Source organism: Lucilia cuprina, chromosome 6 (genome assembly GCF_022045245.1).
Source record: "Lucilia cuprina isolate Lc7/37 chromosome 6, ASM2204524v1, whole genome shotgun sequence".
Taxonomy (NCBI): domain Eukaryota; kingdom Metazoa; phylum Arthropoda; class Insecta; order Diptera; family Calliphoridae; genus Lucilia; species Lucilia cuprina.
In genome coordinates, this window is record NC_060954.1 from 28,561,190 (window position 1) to 28,587,970 (window position 26,781).

The window sequence follows — 26,781 nt, forward strand, 5'->3', positions numbered from 1 at the left end:
AGGTGATCCAAATCTTGCTACCCATCCATTCATAAAAGTTTCACAAATTGTATCTGATGAACAGTTTGGAATTGAGAAAGCTTCCATCCAACTTGAAAATCTATCTACACAAGTTAATAAATATCGTTGACCATTTGATGGAGGTAAGGGACCAACCAAATCTATATGAATTTCAGCAAAACTTCGAGAAGCCAAAGGTAAATCTCCTATAGGGCTTTTGGTATGGTGAGAAATTTTGGCTTTTTGACAAGCTTGACAAATTTTCGCCCAGTTTGCAATCGCGCTTCATAAATGGCCAAACATATCGTTCTGTAACGAGCTTTGTTAAGGTTTAAGCACCAGGATGTGAAAAATTATGTAATGCGTTAAAAATTGTTTTCTTAAGTCTTTTGGATTATATGTCCAAGGGAAATTGATATTGTTCTTGGAAACATCTCAAAATATATTTATTTTAGTACCAGGAATGGAAACCAGTTGCAAGTTTAAAGATGTGTTAGAATTCAAGTGATTTTGAAGCTCTGCATCTTCATTCTGCAACCTTGCTAGCTCATTATAATCCAGAAGAGATATTGATTCGATTCTTGAAAAGGTATCAGCTACAACAATCTCAGATCCTTTTATATGCTTAAAATTTGTTGTAAATTGAGCAATAAAGTTCAATTGTGTAAGCTGGCATGGACTTGCTTCCTCAGGTTTCTGAGAAAATGCAAAAATAGTGGTTTGTGGTCGGTGAATACTGAAAACTCTCGACCTTCTACATCGTCACGGAAATATTTAAATTCAGCATAAATTGCTAGCAATTCTCTGTCGTAAGTACTGTATCGTTTTTCAGTATCCGTTAATTTCTTTGTGAAGAATGATAATGGTTTCCAATCATTACCAACTTTTTGTTCCAATACAGCAATAGAAAAATCAGATTAACTTTTACAGCTAATTCGGCATCACTTATAGGATGAAAAAGTAATGTAGAATTAGCAAGAGCACTCATAGCAAGAGCGTAAAAATTGCAAAAATTTTTAAAAACAACAACAATATTTTCAAACAAGAGAATAACTTGCAAAAAACTCGTACACTCCAAAAACTTTTCAGGAATACATAATATTCACAATACATAAAAACAATATTTTTAATACTTTTTTTAACATTTTATATTAAAAGCATTACATCTTTGTATAGAAATAATCATTTTTTTCTTCTTTGAATATGCTTTATCTGTAAATTTTACAATTTTACTTTTTATAAAATTTGATCATAGCAAATGTAACTAGAAAATATTTTTTCTAAGTGTTTTTTAGTATTTTCTTACCACTACATTAACAGTTTCTCTTTCAGCGCTTGGCTGGTCTATATAGACATAGACAAAAGGAAAACCACTAACTTCATCCATCAGCCTTTGAAAGCTTTGGGCAGCAAACGGCGTTTTGAGAAATTCGTATAATCCAAATGGAGTTATAACGGCAGTCTTGGGAATATATACAGGAATTTGGTAAAAAGCTTAGGAGGCTATTAATCGTGGTAACCCAGAGTAATAGCCAGAAGATGTGCTATTAAACAAATTTCATAATTTTTTCAACCCAAAAACCTAAATTAAAAAAGAATTTCCCATATGTTTTATGAAAATAGATAAAAGTTGAAACTGGTCAAAAACAAATCATGTCTTCTGGGTTGTTGGCTTCCCATTTAGTTCATTATTCATTTACATGCTATTAAACTTACATATCGTCACCTGAAGTACAAAAATTTGAAATCGTCTTTGGATAGGAATTTGTCTACAACATCAAAATACATGTTGTCGCAAATTTTTTGTCAAAAACTCCAATTTTATTGACATAAAATTCAAAAGGTCATAACAACAATTTAGTAATTTCTGCAAGTCAGAAAGTCCTAAAAGGCAACATAATAGACAATGTCTGAATATACAGTCATATTCAAACGTGTTTTATAATGTTCGGATATAAATTTTGTAAAAAAACAATAGTTTTATTTACTTTTTTGTCTGTCTTTTAAATTTTTCAAGTGTTGTTACGCCCTTTTGGATTTCCGGTGACGATATATTAATATAAGGCTGTAAGTTATAGTTTATTGACGTATAGTTTATTAAAAAATAGGTCTCGGCCGAGAACATGTATCTTATGTCACAACAACTTATGTTTTCTCCTTTCAACATGATTATCCACATCGGATGCAACGGTGCTAAAGCAAGGTCGTGGCAACATATACCTTGCAACTCCGACACTACTACCAACGTTGAAGCTGATGAAACTGGTCGAAGAGGCACAAAGGAAAAATAAGACAATTGTAATAGGTTGTGATGCCAACTCCTACCATTGGTAGTACAAACACAAATCGCAGAGGACAAGCCCTCATAAATTTCCTTAATACTAAAGACTTGATCACATCGAAGTTAGGTAATAAAGCTACCTTCGTCAATAGGATCAGAGAAGAAGTATTAGATATACCTATATGTTCAGAATAGCTTATGAACAAAATTCAGAATTTGAGAGTTTCGGACGAGCACTCATTTTCTAACTATCGGTGCATAAGATTCAAAATACAACGGCCTCCACCAAAGCCGATAAAGTTTCGGAATAAGTTTAATACTAATTGTACAATGTTCGGTTCTTTACTAAGGAACCGTTTATGTCAGAAGACTTTTCAATGTCGAAATAAAGAGGACATAGATGCCAAAGTAGAAATGCTCACACGTGCATTGGTTGAATATTTCGAGGACAGCTGCCCTCGTAAAGCCAAACGAGACTCCTGGAAAATTTTCAGTGAACAGGTAGACGGTGTAAATGACGTTTTGAAGATAAACAAGTTAGAGTGTTATATTCGGCTATGCCGAATCTCTTATACCCACCATCAAATCACTGCCATATAAATGAACTTTGATATTTTCAATATTTTATTATTATATATCGATATTAATAAGAACATCAGGGTAACATTTGAAAGGGGTCCATTAAAATTATTTTATGTCGAACTGCATTGCGGAATTCGTATTTTCGCGTCAATTTCTGGGGTGAATTTATATGAGATGTTGTTATTATGGACTGACCTTATAAAAACTGGTAGAGATTTCGGTTCCTATCGGTCAACTATGGACCGATCCACATAAAACTTGGTAGAAAGATATTTCCTCATATAAAACTTATTTTTGGGAAATTTCATCACTGTACTCATATTTTTAAACCAGTAATGAGCATTAAAGCAATTTTTTGAAGGGGACCTTATATGAGGGGTAGGGTCAATTATAGACCGATCCACATAAAATTTGGTGGAAAAGTTTTGGTTCCTAAGATACTTACTTATGTCAAATTTCTTCGCTATATTCGTATTTTTACGCACATAATTAACGTTAAAGTCCTTTTCTGAAGGGTCCTTATATGGGGGGTAGGGTCAATTATGGACCGATCTACATAAAATTTTGTAAATTTTGACTCGTATAAATCTTACTTCTGTGAAATTTCACTGCTATAATCCTATTTGTAAGCCAGTAATGTTCATGAAAGAAATTTTTTGGAGGATTTTTTATGGGGGGTAGGGCCAACTATGGACCGATCTACATAAAATTTGGTAGAGAGATATTGCCTCGTATAAAACTTATTTCTGGGAAATTTCATCGCTGTACTCGTATTTTGAAACCAGTAATGAGTGTTGAAGTAATTTTATGAAGGGGACCTTATATGGGGGGGTAGGGTCAATTATGAACCAATTCTTAGGTTAGTGGTTAGTGTTCTAGTCTGCACAGTGGGGCAGAATGGAAATTTTTTGGAAATAAATCTGGCATTTCTAAACGGCTGATCCGATCGGGATAAAATTTGGCGTGAGCGTAGCCAAGGAGTATTCGTGTTTAAGTTTTGAAGATGAACCCCGCAGATGCCCCAGGGACGGAGCTGTGGCGGCTCAAAGTAGGGTACGCAGAACGCTTTAGCGTAAAAAAACTTCTCCTATTTTTTGAAAATGTTGCCACTGCGTCCTTCCGAATATGACATATTTTTTATCAAAACTTCAACTTTGGGCGACATTAGTCCATATATATCCCTTAATATCTTTTTTTAGTTAGAAATGAAAATTCTCGACCCTTTACAAAAAATTTCAAGCCAATATCTCAATTACATTCAAAAATATGTTCATTTAAACCTGTGTCCTTTAATTTTGCAGCAAAAGTGAGTATACACTTGTCCTCTCATTACATTTTTTGCTAAAACCGTTAGATTTACTGCTAGTTTTTTTTTCAATTTTTTGTAAGAAAATGCAATTTAAGCATTCTTTAAATTTATTATAACTAATCATTTGCTCTGTAATAATCAGACAAGAAGGTTTTATAAAGATGAGAACTGAAATTTCAATGGAAATTAGGAAAATTATTATAGAACTAAGAGAAAAAGGAAAATCTTATCGTGAAATTGCGTCTATTGTTGGAAGGCACCACACTTCAGTGAAGAAAATTATCGATAAATATAAAAATTTTAAAAGAATAAAAAATTTTGATCGAACAGGTCGGCCGAGAATATTAAAGGAAAGGGTAGAAAGGAAGATTGTTGCCTCAGTGAAAAATAATCCTGCTTCTAGCACAGTACAGATTGCCCAAGAGATTAGTGAAGAGTTGGGAAAATCTGTATGTTTTCCAAGGTAAATAAAGCAAAACGTATAAATTACGCCATAAAATATAAAAATAAGGACCTTAACTTTTGGGAAAATGTCCTGTTCACGGATGAGAGTAAGTTCGAGTTCTTCGGAGGTAAAAAAATGAAAAAAAATTGGAGAAAAAAGAATGAGGAGCTGGCCGAGCAAAATATCCAGTGTACAGTTAAGCACGGAGGAGGTTCAGTAATGGTTTGGGGGTGTTTTTCAGTATCTGGAGTTAGAGGGCTTGACTCCATTGACACGAGAATGAATGCTCAATGCTACGTAAAATTTTGGAAAAAAATCTTGCACCATGTGTTTCCAAATCTTGGATCTTTCAACAAGACAATGGTCTCAAGCATACCTCCCGTTTGGCGAAGGAGTGGGTGCAACAAAACAAAGATGATGGATCACACTCCACAATCCCCGGATCTTAATCCCAGATCCGAAAAAGAAAGATTTCAAGCAAAGAAACACTAAAGGAAGCATTATTAGATGAATGGGTCAAAATTCCACCCGAATATACCAGAAAATTAGCAGAATCTATGCCAAATAGGCTAAAATGTGTAAAAAGGCTAAGGGAGGTTCAACTAAGTATTAAAAGTTATTTTTTTTAATATCTTCTTCTCAATAAATATAACTATAACTTATTTATATTTGAATATTTTTTAATTAAATTAAAAAACAGTGTAAGAAAAACTAGGTTTGCTGCCAAGAATTATATTATTGCTTTTACTACTGCTGTTTTGTTTTATAATCATACTTTTTAAAACTATTGCTACTTATAAAAAAGTAAATCTCAAATATAGCAGTAGTAATAAATCAGTAGCAATAGAAATAGTTCTAAATAAAACATAAACTACAATTGGGGTAGCAACTAGTTGCTTACATGCTTACTTAAAAAGGTCTGTAGATGGTCTTCCGTCGAAGGCTTTTTATAAGATTTTCAGTCGAAGGATTTGTAAAATGTCCTTATAAGAAATTACATTAATAATCATATTGACTTATTCATTAGAACTTATAAAAATTGTATGAAGCAAATTTTCATACAAAATTAGATACATAATCCATTGATAAATGTAAATATGTCTTTAGAAGGCCCACAAATCGAAGTCCTATAATATTATCCCTCAGCTTGTGCCTTTTTTCTGAATGACGTAATTTCTTTTTCGCATTTTAATAAAAAATTTATTTTTTATGCTACCAAAATTTGGGTAGCATTGCTACCAAAAATTTAAGTAGCATTGCTACCTAGAACTGCTCCCTAAATAATGTAGCAATGCTACCAAATTTCTGATTTTTGAAAAATATAATATTTATTCCTTTACTTGAAGAAAATATTAGTGCTACTATTTGAAGTATTCAACTGCTACATTAAAATATTTAAATACCAATGACTCTGCTACTGCTATTAAAATTTTTATTTTTTTTTGCTACATCTTTAACTACTGCAACCAAAATCTAAAGGTAACAGTAGTACTAGTAAATGAATTGCTCCTAGTTTTTTAACATTTTTAACTGCAAAAGTAGTTATTTTTCGTTACTACATCTACACTGTTAAAAAAACATTTTGTTATTTTAAAATTCACATAACACAAGTTTTGTCTTAAACAACTAATTAAAGTCAACTGACATAAAAATCAAATAACTTAAACAGTTCATTGTCTTTGCACTCATACAGATCATTTTTTAGACTTTAGTGGAAAATAACAATTGTGTCTCCAATAGATGTGTAAAATACCTACATTCTGAAGCACAAGTTTACCTAGAGTACAGTAAAGTGAAAGTTTACCTTACTTTTTTGACCACTTTGAGGACCGTTTAATTTTCTTAATCTGGAAAACAAATTTTCTAATTATTAAAATTTAATTTTTTGTTGTTGAATTTTAATTTACGAACAGATTTTAAATTTTTGGTATTGAAAATTCAAACAAATTTAAAATTGTATTTTTTTTTTTATAAAACTCTGTATGTTGAAAAAACACTAACATTTTCACTTAGTTAGATACTGCTGTCAAAGAGCCGAAGTACTTATTATACTTTGTGTATGGGTAGCTTTAGCAAAGAATAATAAGTTGGACTATGACATTGTTTTACAACAACAACAGACGAGTTCTGTGAAAAGAGGGAAATTAAAAATGAAAACATAATTTAATTTTTTTAAAGTCATTTAAAGTTCTAAAATATATCAATTAAATGTTTATAAATAAATAAATTGAAAAATATGCGAAAGTAAAAAGTTAAATGGTTTTTATTTTCCCTAAATTTTTATAGTACGATTTTATGCAACGATGTATGTCTGGAAAGAGTTGTGAACGTGGTTGGAGCTCCAATACTTATATAAAAATTCTACCAATACATTCATAAAGTTATGTACCGAATGACAACTCCTTTAGATACCAACAGACAAGTCCCAATTTCTTGATATTCTTTGAGCTTTAGTATAAAACAAATTTTCATTATAATTGAAGGCATTTGTATTTTATGGCCTACGAGAAAGTCAATCGTCACCCCATAGATTACGAAGAGACAGACAAAAAGCTTAAGTTTGTTTTTTAAGTGTCCACTCTCTCGTTTCCTAAAGGGATTTTCTTTACGCTCGTTGACAAAGAGTATTCTGAAAATAGAAATGAAAATAGATATTTGCATGATACAAGCATAGAAAGATAGAATCAGTAGGGAGAGTTGTCAATTCTCTGCCCTTGTAAAGTCAAACAATAAAGAACTAGAAAGAGAACAATTTAAAATCTTCAAACGAAAAATCCCTAAAAATATCATGAAATGATTCTTGAACGGCACTCGCAAACAGCATTCTACACTTCTATATCCCGATCTTGATTTTTATTGTTTTTGAAATTTCTTTTTTAATCAAATTTTTAAATTTTATTTTCTTCTCAAAAAAAGTTCAATAATATTTTTGATGTTTTTTTCATATTTTTTAAATTACTTTCTTTGACAATTCAAGGTATGTAAAATTGAGAAAATTGATACTTTTCTATTGATTCTACCTTATTATTGTTCTATTATGGTTATTTGTATTTTGTTATTTCAAATAAAATTAACAAAACGATTTTTTATTTTTATTTGAAAACGTGAAAATAAAAATATTTGTGTATTATTTATTTTCAAATATCCATATTTATACCCTTCACCTTCGTGAGAAGGGTATATATAAGTTTGTCATTCCGTTTGTAATTTCTATAATATAATTTCCGACCCTATAAAGTATATATATTCTGGATCCTTATAAATAGCGGAGTCGATTAAGCCATATCCGTCTGTCTGTCTGTTGAAATCAGTTTTTAGAGGACCCCAGATATCGGCGAGATCCGAATCTTCAATAATTCTATTAGACATGCTTTCGAGAAGATCGCTATTTAAAATCAGCAAAATCGGTCGGTAAATAACGGAGATATGAGCAAAATCCGAGACAACCTCTAAAAATTTCATCAAAAATTTGTTATAAAAGCAACAACAACACAGCTGAATAAAACCAAATACATCTACACACTGTGTGTGTGTAGATTATTTGGTTTTATTCAGCTGTGTATTATAATACACAGCAAAAAAATATGATTTGCATTTTTTGTTAAAATAAAATAATTTTCCCTTTTGTTTTGCAAATATATTTTTTAATGAATAGAAAAAAGTATTTAAAACGTTTTCAATTATATGAGAGTAGATTGTGAGTTATTGTACAATAATTTTTATGCGAATAATGTAAGTTTAAAATTTAAAACTAACACAAATTTTTTTCCAAGTGCTGTTTAAAACAATTTTTTACGATAAACAAAAACAAAATCTACGTCTCGTCAATGTTTACCAGCAATGAATACGAAAGTGTTGTTGTTTTACTCTTGCTTGTATACTGTTAAGAACAACAACATATAAGTGTATAGAAAACACACTGTCTATAGCTAAGCGCATTTACAAAAACAAAAGAGTGCCAAGCGCATAGGGCTTGGGCACCCTTGGTTTGGATGCTGTTGGCGTCATTGCGTTGTTATTTTTGTTTTTCTGTGTTTTTCGTTATGTATGTTTAGATGTCTGTTGGTTTAGATGCCTTGTTTATTTTGTGTTTTATTTCGTTTAGCGTTGTTGTTGTTCTTTTTGTTGAGCTTTTGATGTAATAATAACGATTGTGAATTGGACAATTATTTTTTTTATTTTATTTTAAAAAAAGTTTTATTGACAAACCTATTGGCACATCTAACTGTTGCAATTATGTAAATGATTTTTTTTTTTTCTATTTGTGCTCACAGAGTCCCATAAACGAGAAACATAATGTCGAGCACATACAAATCATACACACAAATCCAACGTGTATGGTCACCTTACAGGCAGAAGCAGAACTACTAGAGCTTTGGTCTTATATGGGTTGCTGAATAGTTTGTTGTCATCCAATCATCCAAATTGGACAAATCATAGTTTATAGTAGCTTGTAATGTATCAGCAAATTGTCTCTCATCAGATCATTAAATTTGATATATAGTGATAATTAGCAAAAGCAAATGGTTTAGAATTACTGTAGCTTATCGATTCAAACAAATAATTTAGGAATAATGTAAATAGAATAGGGACATTTACAGAACCCTACGAACGCCTGCTTTTACAAATTTTAGTTCAAGATTGATAATGAGATCTGTTTAGAAGTTTAAATAAACATAGTGTTTTTCCTAGTTCGTATTTGGACTTTGGCGGAGATAAATTAGTTTTCCTTGGACACAAGTCAGATAAAAATTTTAAAAGACCACAAGTGGCTTTTTATTAATAATGCGTGTCATTTCATCAATTACAATATTATTTAAGGCATTGATTAAAGATCTCATAATTGAAGGTAGGTATTTCTATGATTTAAGTAATTGAAGGTTGTTTTAATTTTATTTTTTTTTATAGGAAAATAAATATTTGAAGTTAATTTTTTGTAAATATTTGGGGAAAACGTTGCCACATTTAGGAAAAGGGTTAAAAACTTTCTTAAGCAAATATGTGTAGAAGTTCAATCGACATTTGTTGTATAACAATATGCTTGCCTCAGCTGTCAACGACCTAAGTCTGTTGTCAAAAACCTAAGTCGTCTGAATATATTAGTAGAAAAACTTATGGTAGTATTAGTATATTCCCCATAGATGAAATAACCCAACAAACACAAAATCAAACATTAGAAAAATGTTATTTATTTTCCTTTCGGTTGATAGTTACCCCTTAAAACAATTTTTAGCAAAAAAAACATTCGATTCTAATTTTTGTGTTTCGTATAATATAGTCAAATATCAAATACAGAAAAAATTCGTATACTTTTGTGAGGTAATTTTATGGACTATTTTTAAATAAAGATAAATTAATTTAAGTAAATGTGAATCTTTAAAGTTTTAAAAAGTGTGATATCAAAGCTAAGGACTGTCTAGAGAATTTAACAAATTAAGTTATTAATTTTACATACAAAATATGTTATTAAATTTGGTTTCTTTTTATGTTATACCTAAATTCGAATACTTATGAGAGACACTGTAGATAGCAGCGATTGGATTAATCCATATCAAACTGGCTTTCGTCTTCACTTTTATTAGGTCTGACAGATTCTATACGCAGAATTTTGGATAGGAATGGTTTGGCTGTTTTTGTTGCGCTTGATTTGTCTAAAGCGTTTGATCGTGTAAGTCATTTACTGTTAATACAAAAACTATGCAATTAAATTTTCTTTAGCTACTGTAACTGTAAATTGTTATATTCCTATCTTTCTAATAAGTAAATATCATTTTGTTCAGTGTGGTCAATGTCGTTCTGTATGTTCTTAATATTTTTATTGTATATGAATGATCTTATGTTAACTGTTGAGGGACTTTTTTGTCAATTGTTTATTTTTGCTGATGATATTCAATTACTATTTGCAGGAGAATGTCAGTTTGCTGATGACTTGGAGTGTTTAGTTAATACGGTGTTGTCTTCTGTTTCAAGTTGGATGTCAAGTTGCGCACTATGTATTAATCGTGAGAAGACCAAGGCGATGATTTTTAAGTCAATTGACAATGTTAGTATTGAGTTGTAGAGTATGTTAAAGTCTTGGAATTTATATTGATTGTCACCTTAGTTTTGAACATCATATTGATTGGCTATGTAACAGATTAAATTATACACTTCGTATATTGTATTCTTTGAATCTTTATTTGCCTACATATGTATGTTACGAAAGATATTGCGTATGCTTTATTGATGCCTAACATGTTGTATTGTGTTGAGGTTTTTACCGGATTTTGTGGTCGCTTATTGTGTAGATAATCTTCTCTTCAAGAGAATTATACGATATGTTTATAATCTTAGAATAAGATCTCATGTAACTGCTCATGTGATTGACTTCTTAGGGTGTAAATATAAGAGTTTTATTGATATTAGTGTAATGTTCCAATTTTATAAAATTATTGTAGGTTTTCGGGATACTTTATACAATTATTGAATTTACGAGATCTGTTAGAAATCCACAAATAATATATCCTCGTTTTAACAGTTCTATCTATGAAAAATCTTTTCATGTTAGAACTACTAGGATTTGGAATTCTTTACCCAGGGGTTTAAGGAGTTTTAATTTCCCAATAAATATATTTAAAAACATACTTGTAGAATAGCTCTGAAATTACTTAACAAGTTTCTATTTTGAATGAACATTTAGGTTTAAGCCAAAGAATAATATGAAATTGGACTATGACATTGTTTTACAATAATAACATATCCTCTCCACACAGATAAGTTCAACACACTGGTGAAAGTCCGACTCTCTCACAATACGTCAAAACTTTTTCGCGAAAATATAAAGATAATTTACCTTTTTGCACCATTTATTACACACACAACAGATTGACAAATAATTTTTTAGGAATTTTAATAAAACTAGAAAAAAACGAAGTTGTAAATTTTGGTATTGAAAATGGGTAATAATAAGTAATAAGTAAGTTTATTTGAGTCTTTTAAATATTCATACATATAGAAATTACAACAGATCTGATATAAAGAAAACTTAAAATTATAATGTTTTGTTTAAAAAAATACAAAATATTGTTTACAGCAACAAGCTTGTCAGTTTATGCAAATGATTAATAATATATGTCTGTATGTAGTGTAGTGCTTGCTCCCGGCACAACATAATTTGAAAATCTAATTAATGGTGTACTTAAAACTAAACTTAAAGCTATAGGAGTAAAAAAAAATAACAAACTAAAAAATCAACCTCTATGGGCCCCTGGAATTTTGGAAATATAAAATTTAGGCATTGTATTATTAATGCATGCTTAATAATTTTAAATATAATTCCATCGTTTCAAGCATGATCAAAAGCTTTTTCTATATCAAGATAAACAGCAACAGTACATTTTCTTTCCCTTAAATTTTTAACGTCATTTTGGAATTTTAATAGAGCATGATTAGTGGAGTGACATTTTTTAAAACCAAATTGATAATTTGGAATATAAGAATTTTCCATATTTATTTCCATCTTAACTCGAATTATTTTTTCAAAAAGCTTTTCTAAATTATATAGCAATGATATGACCTATATTATTATTAAGTTCATAATTATTAGGTTTCTTCTGTATTGGACATATTTTAGCTTTTTTCCAATTGTTAGGAAAGTATCCATTGTTTAAACAAATATTAAAAATAATTGTTAAATAATCAAAAGATATTGGTGGAAGTTTCTTTATAATAAAATTCGAAATACCATCTAATCCAGAAGATTTTTTATTATTGAGAGATTTTGATATTTCTAATATTTGATCAGTGTTAGTTAATTTAGAACTATTCTGTGTATTAGATGATGGAAATTGGTCATCAAATTTGAACATAGGGTTTTGGCATTGAGACAAATGAAAACTTATAGAATTTTCAACATCAGAAACATTCCTATTTGGCTTAGAACCGGAATAAATTGTCGACATATGACTTTGCAAATTCGATCATTTTTGAGTATTATCTGTAATCTCTACTCCGTTTACTATAATTTTTGGAAATGCGGTTTTCTTTTGGGTTCCTAAAATATTATAAATTTCCTTATAAGCTCTAGGCCCTGGAATGATTTTTTTAAGACGTTTACTAAAAATTTCCGCTTGTTCAATCTGAACAAGTACTTTTACAACAATTTTTATCAATTAAATTTGTTTCGATAGTAATATGTAATCAGGATGTAATCTATTTAATGTTCTTTTAAAAAGGCGTTTTAATTTTTTTTGCCAAGAAAATTTTAATCTGATTTTTATTTTATCAGAAAAATATATACGTTTATTCTACAATTCTATTTTCTCAGAATGATTATTTGTAACTTGTCCTATAGATGAAGAGAATTCTTCAACAAAATTATCAATATACGAATTTGATAAATTAGTAACCAATGGTGGAAAATTTCATCTTTAAAAGACTTCCAATTAATGTTTCTAAAGGAGGTAAATTCACAAGGTTGTTTTAAAATAAATTCAAAATTTAAAAATTTTATCTGAAAATTTATGGGAAAATGATCAGAAATAAACATAAAAAAGTACATATTCATGAATGAATATTTGTTGCGAATGGATAATTCTACTCCGGCGGAGTAATTTTCAATATTTGGCCATAATGTAGCAGCCGCTGGACGAGTAAATACCTCATATGGGTTTTGTTACAGAAAGCGTTCCGGAACAGACTTTTTTTAGTTAATCTCTTTATCTACATAGTGTATATAATATATATACTATATATAAAACAATATTGTTTAATTTGTTAACATTTAATAGATTTCAAAATTAAGCCATAATGTATAAGTCAGTTGCCGCCAGCCGGGAAAATACTTCATATACGTTTCTTAATATTAAGTGTTCCGAAAGAGAATTTGTTTAGTTAATCACGTTATCTACATAATTTTAATATAAAATATAAAACAATATTGTGTAATATGTTAACATTTAAAAGAAAACATATTTTTCTTAAATAACATATTTGTATACATACTAATTATGCCATTATTTGAATAAAATGATATTTTTTACGAGATGCTTGATGTTTTCAGATTTTTTACATAAATAATTCAAAATATTAACGAAGTTTTTCATTGTTTAACGGACATTTTTAAATATAAAATGTTAACAATAACAAACTTTGACAGCTAGGAAAACCAGGCGAGTTAAGAAAAAAATTAACAGCTGATTGAATAACACCACCTTATATTGTTGTTGTTGTAACAGCTCGACTGTGGTCGATAGATCTTTCCTGGGGAAAAAACTTTCGGTTGCTACAGTTGTCGCTGGGTTAACAATCTTTGTCCGAGTATGACTCGGGTCGTTCCGGAACGCCACCTTATATTAATTCGCCTTGGTTACTCCTAAATAACCGCATGTTAATTTAAATGCACTAGCATCTTCAAAAAATCTGGCATAAAAGAAACAAACAACAATCTAAAACGGTTATTTATCAAAACACAAGACACATTAAAAAAATTTGCCAAAAAAATGAGATCCAAACACAATATACTTATATGTATACATATGTATGTATGTACATCATAGGCGGCCAGAAAGAGAATATTTGAAATGCATATGTTGTAGTGAAAATAAAAAAGAGTGCAAAAATGAAAATATGTGTGCTTTGCACTGAAAAAATAGTATGCTTGTATTTATGTGTGGTATTTTTTTATAAAGCAAATAATATGATTATTTTATTATAGATTTATAACTAAAGGAAAGTATATGTATGTATGTATGTATGTATGTATGTATGTATGTATGTATGTATGTATGTATGTTTGTATGTATGTAGGTATGTCCTCAAAAGGTCGACCTTTTTTCGCCAATGCCAAAGCAACAGCGTAAGTTGCCTTTGCTTGGCTATTTGGTAAAAAATTTGTGTCCTTGTAATTATAATTATTCAATATTTCCATGTTTTTAATTTCCAATTTTTTTTAAATTTTGAAATTAATTGACTTCTATCAATTCCAACTACTGCATGAAGATTCGTATGGTAACTATCATAGTGTCGCTTAAGTGTGTATGCAGTAATCTTTTTTAATTTTTGTTTGCATACAAGGCATTCAGCATCCTTAAATATATTAAAAAAAAAAACAAAAAATTCTTTTCCCATTCAATATTCCACATATTGGCTTGTTTTATTATATTTAAGTATAGTAATAACAAAAGCATTCATAAAAATGTTTACTTGTAACGGTTTTTGAAAATATTCACCGTGTATCATTTCATAAAGCGTTACAGACCTTTCTTGTTGAATGCTGGCATGCAACTAAATTGAATTGTTTTTGTTTTGTGTTTACTGAGTGCTTTTGCTGAGAAAATTCGTATAGCATGTGTATAAGTGAGAATAACACATTGCCCGCAAGGGCATGTTTGGCCGCCTATGATTTAAATGCACTAGCATCTTCAAAAAATCTGGCATAAAAGAAACAAACAACAATCTAAAACGGTTATTTATCAAAACACATTAAAAAAATTTGCCAAAAAAATGAGAAATCCAAACACAATATACTTATATGTATACATATGTATGTATGTACATCAGTCATGGGCAAACACATACCACCATGTGTATATTTGTGTGCGTTAAGCAGCAGAGAGATGACTGCACGTTATAACAAAATGGTGGTACACTGAGAAAAGTTTTGAAATTTGTTTTCTATTGCAAATACTTTTTACGACGAGAAAAACTCATGAACTTTTGGGCATTTTAAACAAAAATGGAATAAAGGGAAAGAGTTTGTCATTTAAGAAAAGTAGTAGTATTTTTAAAAAGTAGTATTAAATAAAACTACTGAAATATCATTAAGAAAATCACGACTTTCTATTCGATTTCGAACTTTTAAGGGATATTACCGAGATATTAACTGAACTTAATTTAAAGTTCAACTAATCTATCCGAATCAATGTTTTTTTTTATATTCCTTAATACGCAATAAGTCACCAATGTGTTGATCGGTTAACCTATTCCGCAATTTACTTAAAATCAGTTTTATACTTGAGAATGCCACCTCACAGTTATATGTGGTGCCAAACATGGAATATAGCTTATATATTTCGTTTTTTAAATTGAAATATTTTGTATCATCTATCTTTTTCCAAAATTTTCCCCAGATTCCATAGGAACTTCAAAATCATTACGCATTTTATGCAATTCTTCGTGAAGAAAAGCATCTTGCTCTTCTATTTCACATCTAAGGGGATTATCATGTATTTCTATTGTTTTTTTTTTTTATAAATTTTAAGTCTTTTCAAACTTTTGCCTCGACTTAGCCAACGGACTTCGGTATATAAAAGTAAATCTCCATAATCCGAATTAAGGTTTTCTAGAAAATCTTTAAATTTTCTGTGTGTCAGAGAATTGTGCCCCCTTTTATTTATTTATTATTTTTACAACAACATCCATTGTATTTTTCATACCCAACTCTTTGGAGAAAAGAGCTTGTTGGTGTATGACACAATGGAATGCTGGGCAATTTATTCCATTTTTGTTTAAAATGCCCAAAAGTCCTTTATTTTTGCCTCTCATTACCTTTGCTCCATCCGAACATATTGAGGCTAATTTATTTTTGTCAGCAAATGCAAAAACATTAACATCTAATGCATCATACAGAACTTGTCCTGTTACATGACCATGAAGTGAAACCACTTCAAACATTTCATCGAAGCACTCTAAATTTGCATTAACTGTTTTAATACAAATAATTAACTGGAAAATATTATTGATATCCGTACTCTCATCTAGAGAAATCGAAAAATATTTGCAATTAATTAATCTTTCTTTTGCTGACATTTTAATAAATTTGCTTATATCTTCCGTTCTTCTTGTTATAGTACGACGAGATAATGGTATATCCTGGCAGAGTTTCATAGTTTCATGGCATTTTTCTCCAAAACAACTCAAAATATCTGTAGTTAAATTTAAGAAAAAAATGCCATCCTCAAATGGGCGACATTGTTTTGCTAACGATAAAGCAACTACATAAGATGCCTTTTTATGAGGCAATGATTTTTTTGGCTATTTAAAGGAAGATTGTTGCAATTATTTGCTGTTGTTTCATTAATTATAAATTTTAAGAAAAACTCTGCTTTTAATTGCAACAACTTTACTTTTCTGTCATGTCCCCTAAGGTCATTTAAGAGTCCATGGCAAGTTTCATAATGCCTTTTCAAAAAAATAAAGCTTTTCTACATATAATTTTATATCATACGACGCATCAAGAAATCATTTTCCCAATTTATATCAAACATTTTGCTAGGTGTAATAAAAGAGAAAAAATCATAAGCATAAAAAAATCCGCAACGTGATCTTGCTTCTACAAAAGCTAAACAGCAACTGATTTGATTTTGATCTCTGAGATCGTAACAAAGCAACAAACAAGTGGTCATTTTAGTAAAACACAGACACACTAATACACACAAGCTTATAGTGTAGGGTGTCAATAAAGCGTCAGCAGAATTTCTTGGCCTATGCACGCGTGCATTAGAAATTCAGTTTTGCTCGTGACTGATGTACATACATATGTACAACATTTCAGAGAGAATGGTGCAAACACACAGTTAATTTCTATACATTATAAAAACATTAAGCAGGTCTTTACAAAGTAAAAGAGCGCAGCAAATAAGTACAGAAAAGCACAAGAGAAACCACAAGAACTGAAACGCTGCAAGCAGTAGTGATCGTTTTAAATTAATTGATGTAACTGACTGCGTTAGCAGAAAACATTTCACTGTACCACTACAGCTAATGAGTTTGTTTCTGTTTCTTCGACTTTGCTGTTTGCTTTTGCTTTGGGTACAACTGCTAAAAACTTTAAGCAAAGCAAAAATTTAGGTGCTTTTGCTAATTTCAAGCAAGCAATACAAACCCTGTATTAGACAATACCATTGCAGTTATTCAATGTATTGCATGTTTTGCATTAAGATCGCCCACTAAATTTATACCATCATATTTTAAAGAAAAGTTTCTAATATTAGATAATCCGTTATAAATTAAATTATAATCAGAATTGCATGGTATATATATAGAACCTAAAAATAACACTTTTGATATACCGTCTATAACCATAAAAATTTGAACAAATATATTCGGAAAAGATACATTATCTATAGATATTCTACGGAAAGAATAATTTTCTTTCAAAATAATAGCAACACCAATGGAGCTATTGTCTCTAATAATTGAATAATTTTCCAAACTAATTGTTTGTATTGAACTAAGATGTGTTTCCTGTAAAAAGGCAACATCAATCTTATTTCAAAGTATTAATTAAATCTATTCTTCTACTATAACTAACGAGTGAACGAACGTTATAAATTTAAATATCCATAGTTCTATTTACCATATACAGATTCAATTTCCTTAAGAAGCTTTAAACAATCAGACTTGGTACTTAGTACAATATTTTTTTCTTAAGCGCTTTGAGAGTGAAGGAGTAAGAATCAATAAGTTTTTATTTTAATAACGCCATCATTTCTTGATGTACATTTGGATCACGAATATATAATTTGCTTTTGTATCTTGATTTATTAATGATTTAAAAATGTTTTTATTTTTATGTTTTTATTTTTAAGTTATAAATAAAAATTGGAGGAAAATAACTTCCATAATTTGGTTTTCTTGACTTTTTCTCATTTTGTGTCCTTTGAATGTCATTATTACTCGTGGTATCAATTTCAATTTCGCCGAGAATTTTAAAACGGTTGTTGTTATTAACCTTATTAGTATTATAAGTTTCAAATTCTGAAAGATCTAGTTGAATAGGAGACTTTAGTTTTCTTTTTTTCCGGTAATCTTGATGAATTCTTCAAGATCTTTTTCGAGGTTTTCATCTCTATCTTCCATTGAAGATGTTGATAACGATCGTGAAATGTTTTTATTTTTACCATCGTTTACCATTTCTTGTGTTTGATATTGGCTAGTACTAGCTTCCTGATTTATTGGCAAATTTAAATATGAACTCGTTGTTAAATTACTTCCATTCATAACAGGATATTTCCTATCTGGTGGTATTTTTAATGGAGGAAGCCCTCCATCCAATTGTTTAAATTGCAAATCCATTTAAAAAAATTGTTCTTTTCTTTAAAAAATTAACAATTTTTTTTTCAATAAATTTAATTTTATATTTTAAGCAAGACCTTCGTTCGAAGTCGAAGTCAAAGTATAACAAGTAGTCCGACTCTTTGACAGCAGTACCTAACTCTAAGCATGTGTTAGTGAAAAAGTACATAACTCTAAATATGTGTTAGTAACAAAAATGAATATGTATTGGTGCATTCCAAACACACAGAGTTTTATAAAATAATTACAATTTTAAATTTGTTCGAACTTTCAATACCAAAAATTTAAACTCTTTGAAAATTAAAATTCAACAACAAAAATGAAATGTCAATAATTAGAAAAAAAAATATTTTTTCCAGTTTATAAAAATTTAACAAAATTTTGTATTAAAAGTGAGGTAAAATTATTTAAAAAAATTACAGATTTTTTGTGCACAACCGTAATTTCGCGTACAATTCTTAAAAGTGGCCAAAAAAGTAAGTTAAACATTTGAGGATTTTGACAAGTTTAAATTTCTCACAAGAGAGTCGAATTCACACGACACTCGTAGATGTAAGAGAGTAATTTCCTGTATATGAGAGTCGGACTACTTGGTATACTTTGGTCAAAGTATTAATCTTGAAAATGGGTAATAAATATAAAATAATCATGATGTTTTGCAAACATGAGAATAAACAAATTTAAAAATTATTTATTAAATGTTTACAGACCAATTGTGCAATAAAAAGATTAAAAAATCTGTGAGGGAAAAAATTTAAATGTTTTATATTTTTCCTAAATTTTTTTAGTACGTTTTTATGCAACTATGTAGATTTGGAATAAGTGGTGAAAGTGGTTTGAGCTACAATACTTATACAAAAATTTTACTAATACATTCTTAGAGTTAGGTACCGAATGACAACTCCTTTAGGTACCAACTGACATGCTCCAATTTCTTTATATTCTTTGGTTGAAGGTTTTTATATTATTAAATTTGTTAAATTTTTATGTTTAATAGCTCAAAAAAACAAAACAAAAACTAGTCGGTTTTTCAAAAACCAAATTTTCCTTGTCATTTGCTTACCAACACATTAACATAATTAATTTTTTCACGATAATATGCACTTTTTTACTTTCCACTTCACAGGAATTTATTTTTTCAATAACATTAATAAAAAATAAATATTTTTGTTAACATAGTAGTTTAGTTTAGTAGTTTTTAATTTTAATGGAAAATCAAAGAAATTTTAGTAGTATTTCAATCAAAAACCAAATAAACTCAAAAACTACTAGTTTTTCCTATATTATAACATAAAAATATTCGTCCTGTACCCACCTTAAAGTAAACCAAGAATAAATCACATTAAATATTCATAACTGGTGTAGGGTATCACATGATCGGTCACGCTCGACTATAATTTCATACTTGTTTTACTTAAAATTTGTACACAAAAGAAAAAAATTATAAATATGGTTCATTATTTTAAACAAAAATTTCAAATCGCCTTTATTGTCAGATGGTTAATCAGGTTGGCATAAGGAGACAAATGTTTTATATTAGAACTAGCTGCGTGTACCCGGCGTTGCCCGGGTTTCATTGAAAATTAAAAAGAATATTTTTCTATCTATAATGACTATACTTTTTTAAATAAATTTAAAATTTTAGCTTATAACAATAAAATAGTTATTATATTTATCCGCATTTTTTTAATACTTAAAGTCAGTTTCTGGACAAAAAAGTCCTTTAAAAATTTACAAATTGATAATGAGCTTAAATTAGGAAATTTTGACTAATTTGTAGACAAATTTAAGAAACTTTTTTCGAGAAATTATACTGATAAAAAATTTTCATATGCTATTTTCTCGATCATAGTAAACTACATCCGATTCTGTTTTCAAATAGTTATTTTTTGAGGATATAAAGCAGGTTTTGAAATAAGGATAGTTTTCCGGTGAAAAATATAAATGATGGGAGTATTATATACGGATCTACAACCGATTTTACGCTTTAGATGAAAATCGATTTTTGATAATAAATTAAATTAATTACAAATTTTTTTTACGTAATCGTAAAGTTAGTTAAACATTATAGAGTTTTCAAATAAAAATAAATTTTTGATTAAAAATTTAATTAAATAATAATTCTCATATAATATAAGAAGTATATATCATGATCTTTAGCATTATAAATGTAACAAAAAGTAGACGAAAAAAAGTCATTGCATTTCATTAAGATCGCAACATTCCTGAAATTAGTAAATTTCATGAAGCATAAAATCCAGATCAAAAAGTTGATTCCAAAAATACGCTGTATGTTGCCAAATTTCTTGAAAATCGGTTCATATTTTGTATATTTAGCCTAGAAGTTTGGTGTTATAGGTGGTATTCTAAAAGTGAACATAAAAATATGCGTAGCATCCAATCAATATAATATAGAGTCTTCTTTAACTTCTGAGGTTACACATTATATATATATATTATACGTTTTGAAGAGGTAATGTTTCGTACTGTTCATTCCACAACATTCATTATAATAGTTTTTATGAAAATCCGATCAGTTGTTTTTTGTATGCCTGAATGTAAATTTGGTTTAATAATTTTTTTACGAAATGTTGATGTAAAAAGGGGCATGGCGTCCAATCCAGATCTGAGGTCAGACCTAATGGTACACCAAATTTCATGTAAATCGGTTCAGTAGCTTTCTGTAAGTCTCGAATGGAAATGACAATTATGAAGGAATAAGAAGAATCGAGACGTCAAATCATTACTTTATATAGCACATTGCTCCACTTTATAATAGAACTATTAGTGTTCTAAATTTTATGTAAATCGCTTTAGTAGTTTGTCCGTGAAAGCGTAACAAACAGACATTGTCTCTCAATTTTTTCCCAATCTTTTTGCATATGTATTCTACGTGGTCTTTTAAGTTCATATTTTTATCAATTATAAAATACTTAGAAATTGTAAAAGAGAACAAATTTGAGCAATTAAAATTATTTTCTCTTTGCAAGAACTTGCAGGTTTTAGCCAGAACATTTTTTCCTGGCAAATAGAAAAAAAATTGTCCAATAAATTATTTGTTTAAAAAAATACATTAAAAACAAAAAATGTTTGATATTTTTGATTTATTTTTTTATAAATAAGTATGTGTGATTGTAGTTTTTCAATTTTATTTTAATTTCAATAGAAATTTATATGAATAAACATCAATACAAATTTATTGAAAGAGAAATTTTGTTTTTTCTGTTCCCGTACTTTTTATACGTATGAAGAGAAAAATAATTAATTCTCATTAGCCAGAAAAGTTCTGGAACAAAGCTAAAATAAAGTGACACTTTATTTTGACGTATGAAAAATGGAAAAAGTATTTTCAAAAGACATCAAATTCTAAACAATAAATTATACCCTACACCACTTTAGTGGGAGGGGTATATTGGGTTTGCGCTGATGTTTGTAACGCACAATAATATTGGTCCTACACCTTAAAGTATATCAATCGGCTCAGAATCATTTTTTGAGTCAATTTAGCTGTCCGTCCGTCCATGTAATCGAACTACATGTCGCAATTTTGAGGATAATTGAATGAAATTTTGTACATGATATTCTATTGCCTCAGGGACGAACCCTATTAAAAATGGTTCAAATCGGTCCACTATTTCACCAGGCCCCATACTACTGTTCCCCAGATTAGGGCTTGTAAACTTTTTAATCAAACTACAGGTCGTAATTTTGGAAATAATTCAATGAAATTTGGCTCGTGATCATCTATTGTACTGTAGACGAAGTCTATTGAAAATGGTTATCATTGGTTCATTATTTCACCTGGTCTTCATACAACTGAACCCCCCAGTAGAGCTTGAAAATAGTTAACCTCGGTCCATTATTTCACCTAAGCAAAAGCCGCAAGTTCTATACTAGCCTTAATAACCCTGATGAACTTTATAATTATAGGGTCCCTTTTGACCCTAGCCCCAATGAAAAGCCCCCATCAAAATTTTACATAAATACCTATCCTCAGTTTTATTAAACAATAAATGGGCTGCCGTGAACTCAAAATAACGCTCTAAATTAAGAAAAATTTTAAAAAATCTTGGGTCACCGGTGTGAAATAGTTAAACGCAAATAACTTCACAGTTTTACACAATGAGGATACGATATTTATAAATTACGAACCAAAAATTAAATCGAGTTGTAATAAGTTTAAAAGCATTCACATCCTTCTGGATTCCAAAGCATAAAATCTTAATATATTTTTAATTTTATCACTAACATAAATCTCACCTTGGAAACGAAAATTTTATTGAGAACTGTAAGTTATTCTCGTCGCTAAATTTACTTTTGTATAAATACATTAACATTTAATTTAATAAACATACACAAACTTTATTCATGTACTTCATGTCATATTCGACTTATTTATTATCCCAGTTTTAACTATCCCACAATAATAAGGGTTCTATAAAATTAACTTTAGAACATCGATTTTTGGAATTTCCATAAACAGTAATTTTTTAGACTGTTAGTAAAAAAAACTCACACGCAGTCGTTTGATGAGAAACAAAACACTTTTGATTTTCAGCAGTAATTCAAGAATATGAAGCGGTTTTTTAACTTTTTGCTGTTTATAAAAAATCTACTCTACATGTTAATAAAACAACCTTTTGATAAAACAGCACACCCTAACAGCTGTTTATTATTGCTGTGTGGTGAGTTTCTGTAAATACGTAAATAAATAAAACAAAATCAAATTACTAAACAAATTCATTTTGTGCTAAGAAAAATATACAGTGTCTCTCATAAGTATTCGAATTTAGTTATAATATGCAAAGAAATCAAATTTAATAACATATTTTGTATGCAAAATTAATAAATTAATTTGTTAAATTCTCTAGACAGTCCTTAGCTTTGATATCACGCTTTTTAAAACTTTAAAAATTCACATTTACTTAAATTAATTTAGCTTTATTTAAAAAAGTCCATAAAATTACCTTACAAAAATATCTCATATTTGACTATATTATACGAAACACAAAAATTAGAATCGAATGCTTTTTTTGTTAAAAATTGTTTTAAGGGGTAACTATCAACCGAATGGATATATTTTTGGACTAATTAGTCCACAATTTTGGGGCATTTGTACCATCTTTTTATGTAATATCATTAAAATGACGGTTTTTTGCAATATTTGTATTTTTCTCTTTTTTCCCAGAGATGAAACAAAAATTTGTTATTTGGATTTAATATACCCCTTGGGGTATCTTAAAATAATATTTTTTATAACAGGAATCTGTATTTAAACGTTTCAAGATATATTATTGGAATTATTCTTTTATCGCTAATTCAATTTATTGGAACTCAAGTCCATTTTTATAATACTAGGATCAAAAATGTTCAGGGAAACTTGTCTTCTATATATTGTTTTAGATATCAGCTGTTATACATTTTAAGTTTTCAATATATTGTGGAAGTTTATAACTCCAAAGCATGCCTCGAAGAAACGCCATTTAATATAGTGGAATCATTCTTTTTATAACCAATGGTCTCTAGGCTGAATGTCACCATATAATTATGGTCTAACTCAAAAATATTGATATCTGTTTAAATATTATCTACTATGATCAAAATAAGACCAAAATTTTTTACATACAGTTTTGTTGTAATGGGCAACATAATCGTGAATGTTATGAGTAGTAAAAACTAAAATATACTGTATATAATGACGTTTTGTTAAGGCATTTTTTGGAGTTGTACACCGCTACGATGTCTTGAAAATTTTAAATATATTAATGCAAATATCTACAATTATATATACTAGCCAACTTTGTCGGAAAATATCGATCCTAGTGGTACGAAAAGGGACTTAAGATCCAGATAATTCAATTAGAAACAGAAGAACGATACCAAAAATATATCATGGAATGTCTAAAAACAAATCCTTATAACAAAGATTATTATTTTTAGATACCTGAAGGAATCTATTAAATTCCAGTATTAAATTTTCGTTTTATCTCTGAAAAAGAGAAAAAATGGCAAATATGGTGAAAAATCGTAATTTTAATGATATTAGATGGTACAAATGCCCCAAAATTGTGGACCAAATGGTCCAAAAATATATCCATTCGGTTGATAGTTACCCCTTAAAACAATTTTTAGCAAAAAACATTCGATTCTAATTTTTGTGTTTCGTATAATATAGTCAAATATGAAATACATAAAAAATTCGTATAATTTTGTGAAGTAATTTTATGGACTATTTTTAAATAAAGCTAAATTAATTTAAGTAAATGTGAATTTTTAAAGTTTTAAAAAGCGTGATATCAAAGCTAAGGACTGTCTAGAGAATTTAACAAATTAATTTATTAATTTTGCATACAAAATATGTTTTTAAATTTAGTTTCTTTTTATATTATATCTAAATTCAAATACTTATGAGAGACACTGTATGTATTTGAATACATAATAAGATGTTTTATAGTCAGTGTCAGTGTTCTAGGAGTACATCATTTATCGCGGCTGTTTTCACATCAGAAATTGTAAAAATTGCTAGTCATTCTACTATTCCAAGAGTGATAGGGCCACAGAATCCACAGAAAGTCAACCTTTAACACCTTTATGCGGGTCAAGATTCGAGCCTAATCTTGATAATTCGCCAGATGCCAGATTTCTAGGACTATTCAAGAATACATCTTCGACATATTAATGTTTTAAGTGCAACATGATTATCAACCTAAAGTGTTTCCAGAGTCCTGCGAACAATGTGGCATTTTTATATGATCCAAAAACTTTTTGGTTGGTCCAAGTTCCCCTACATAAGTTCCCCTTATGCTATGTACTTAAAAGACGGTACTTTTCTTAAAAGATGGTTGTTAGATCTTACAACGTTGGCAGTAAAATGTGCAGAAAATGTCTAATAATACTGCCAACATACAAATTTACAAATATTAAGGTACGTTCACACCTATCAAATATTTGACGTTTTTTATCAAATATTTGTTTGCTGTAATGTGAACACAAAATATTTTTGAAGAGCATGCAAAATATCAGCTGTTTTTCGTGAAACATTTTTATTTTTCAACCTACAAATATTTTCTTAGTGTGAACAAAATGTGAACACCAAACATGAAACATTTTTGTTAAACGTTAAAGAAACTATATAATAATATTTTTTTGATTTCATAGAAATTTCTGCCTAAAAACAAAAAATTAAATACATTTTTATTTCATAATGTGCTTAAAATGAATATTTCTATTTTGACGTTTTGTTTGATGAAACAAAGCCAAACACAATTCAATACAAATAGTAAAAGTTTGTTTGCCCGGTGTTCACATTACAACAAATAATTTCGTAAAGCAATTGACGGATAAAACAGTAAAAAACAAGATTTTGTTTGCAGACAAGGAGGAACATAACAACAAGAACAGCTAATGCGCAACCAAACCAAAAGCCAAAAATATATGTATTTATATTTACTAAAAAGCTATATTATTAAATAATAAATTCTATATATTCTAAAATTTCATTTAATATTGTTTTTCATCAAAATTTTAGCACAAAAAAATACAAATTACATTTTAACACCTTGTGCAAGTGGATAAGAGATAGATAGACTTGCATAAGGTATTGAAATTACATTTCAATACCTTGTACAAGTGGAAAAGAGATAGATAGACTTGCTTAAGGTATTGAAATTACATATCAATACCTTGTGCAAGTGGAAAAGAGATAGATAAGCTAAGTTCAGACCTGTAAAATATTTGGTCCAAATATTTGTTATAAAATATTTATAAAGTTGCGTCAAACAAATGCAATATTTATTTCATGTTCAGACTTGAATAAATATTTGATGGTATTGTTTTGTCAAACAGTGCAAAAATAATTTGGTTCAAACACACACATGTTTTGCAGCCACAGTATATCGTATATTTTCATGCAAGAAAAAAACAATTTGGCAATTTGTTTTAATTTTAACTATTTTTATTAGGTTTAAAATTAAATTTTTATAATAAAAGTGTATAATATTAATATATAACACGATTGAAAAAACTTTGTTTGTCGAATCTGAACATAAAATATTTCATGTTAACAAACAGCAATGCGGATGATTTTCATAAAACAAATTGATTTACTGG

The 26,781-nt window shown here is 29.0% G+C and overlaps 1 protein-coding gene across 6 annotated transcripts in view; it reads right to left on the bottom strand.

The window, feature by feature from the left end:
* LOC111688226 (maternal effect protein staufen) overlaps positions 1 to 23,315 on the bottom strand; it is a 261,139-nt gene extending 237,824 nt beyond the window's left edge. For 2 of the 6 annotated variants that reach the window (XM_046955421.1, XM_046955424.1), the window contains exon 1: positions 23,028 to 23,280. In XM_046955421.1, the coding sequence (XP_046811377.1) occupies positions 23,028 to 23,051 (24 nt within the window). In that variant the 5' untranslated portion in view covers positions 23,052 to 23,280. Of the gene's footprint in view, positions 1 to 22,932 lie in introns of all 6 variants that reach the window. The other 4 variants (XM_046955425.1, XM_046955422.1, XM_046955423.1 and 1 more) reach the window with 3 other exon arrangements.
* Between the last annotated feature and the right edge of the window lie 3,466 nt (positions 23,316 to 26,781).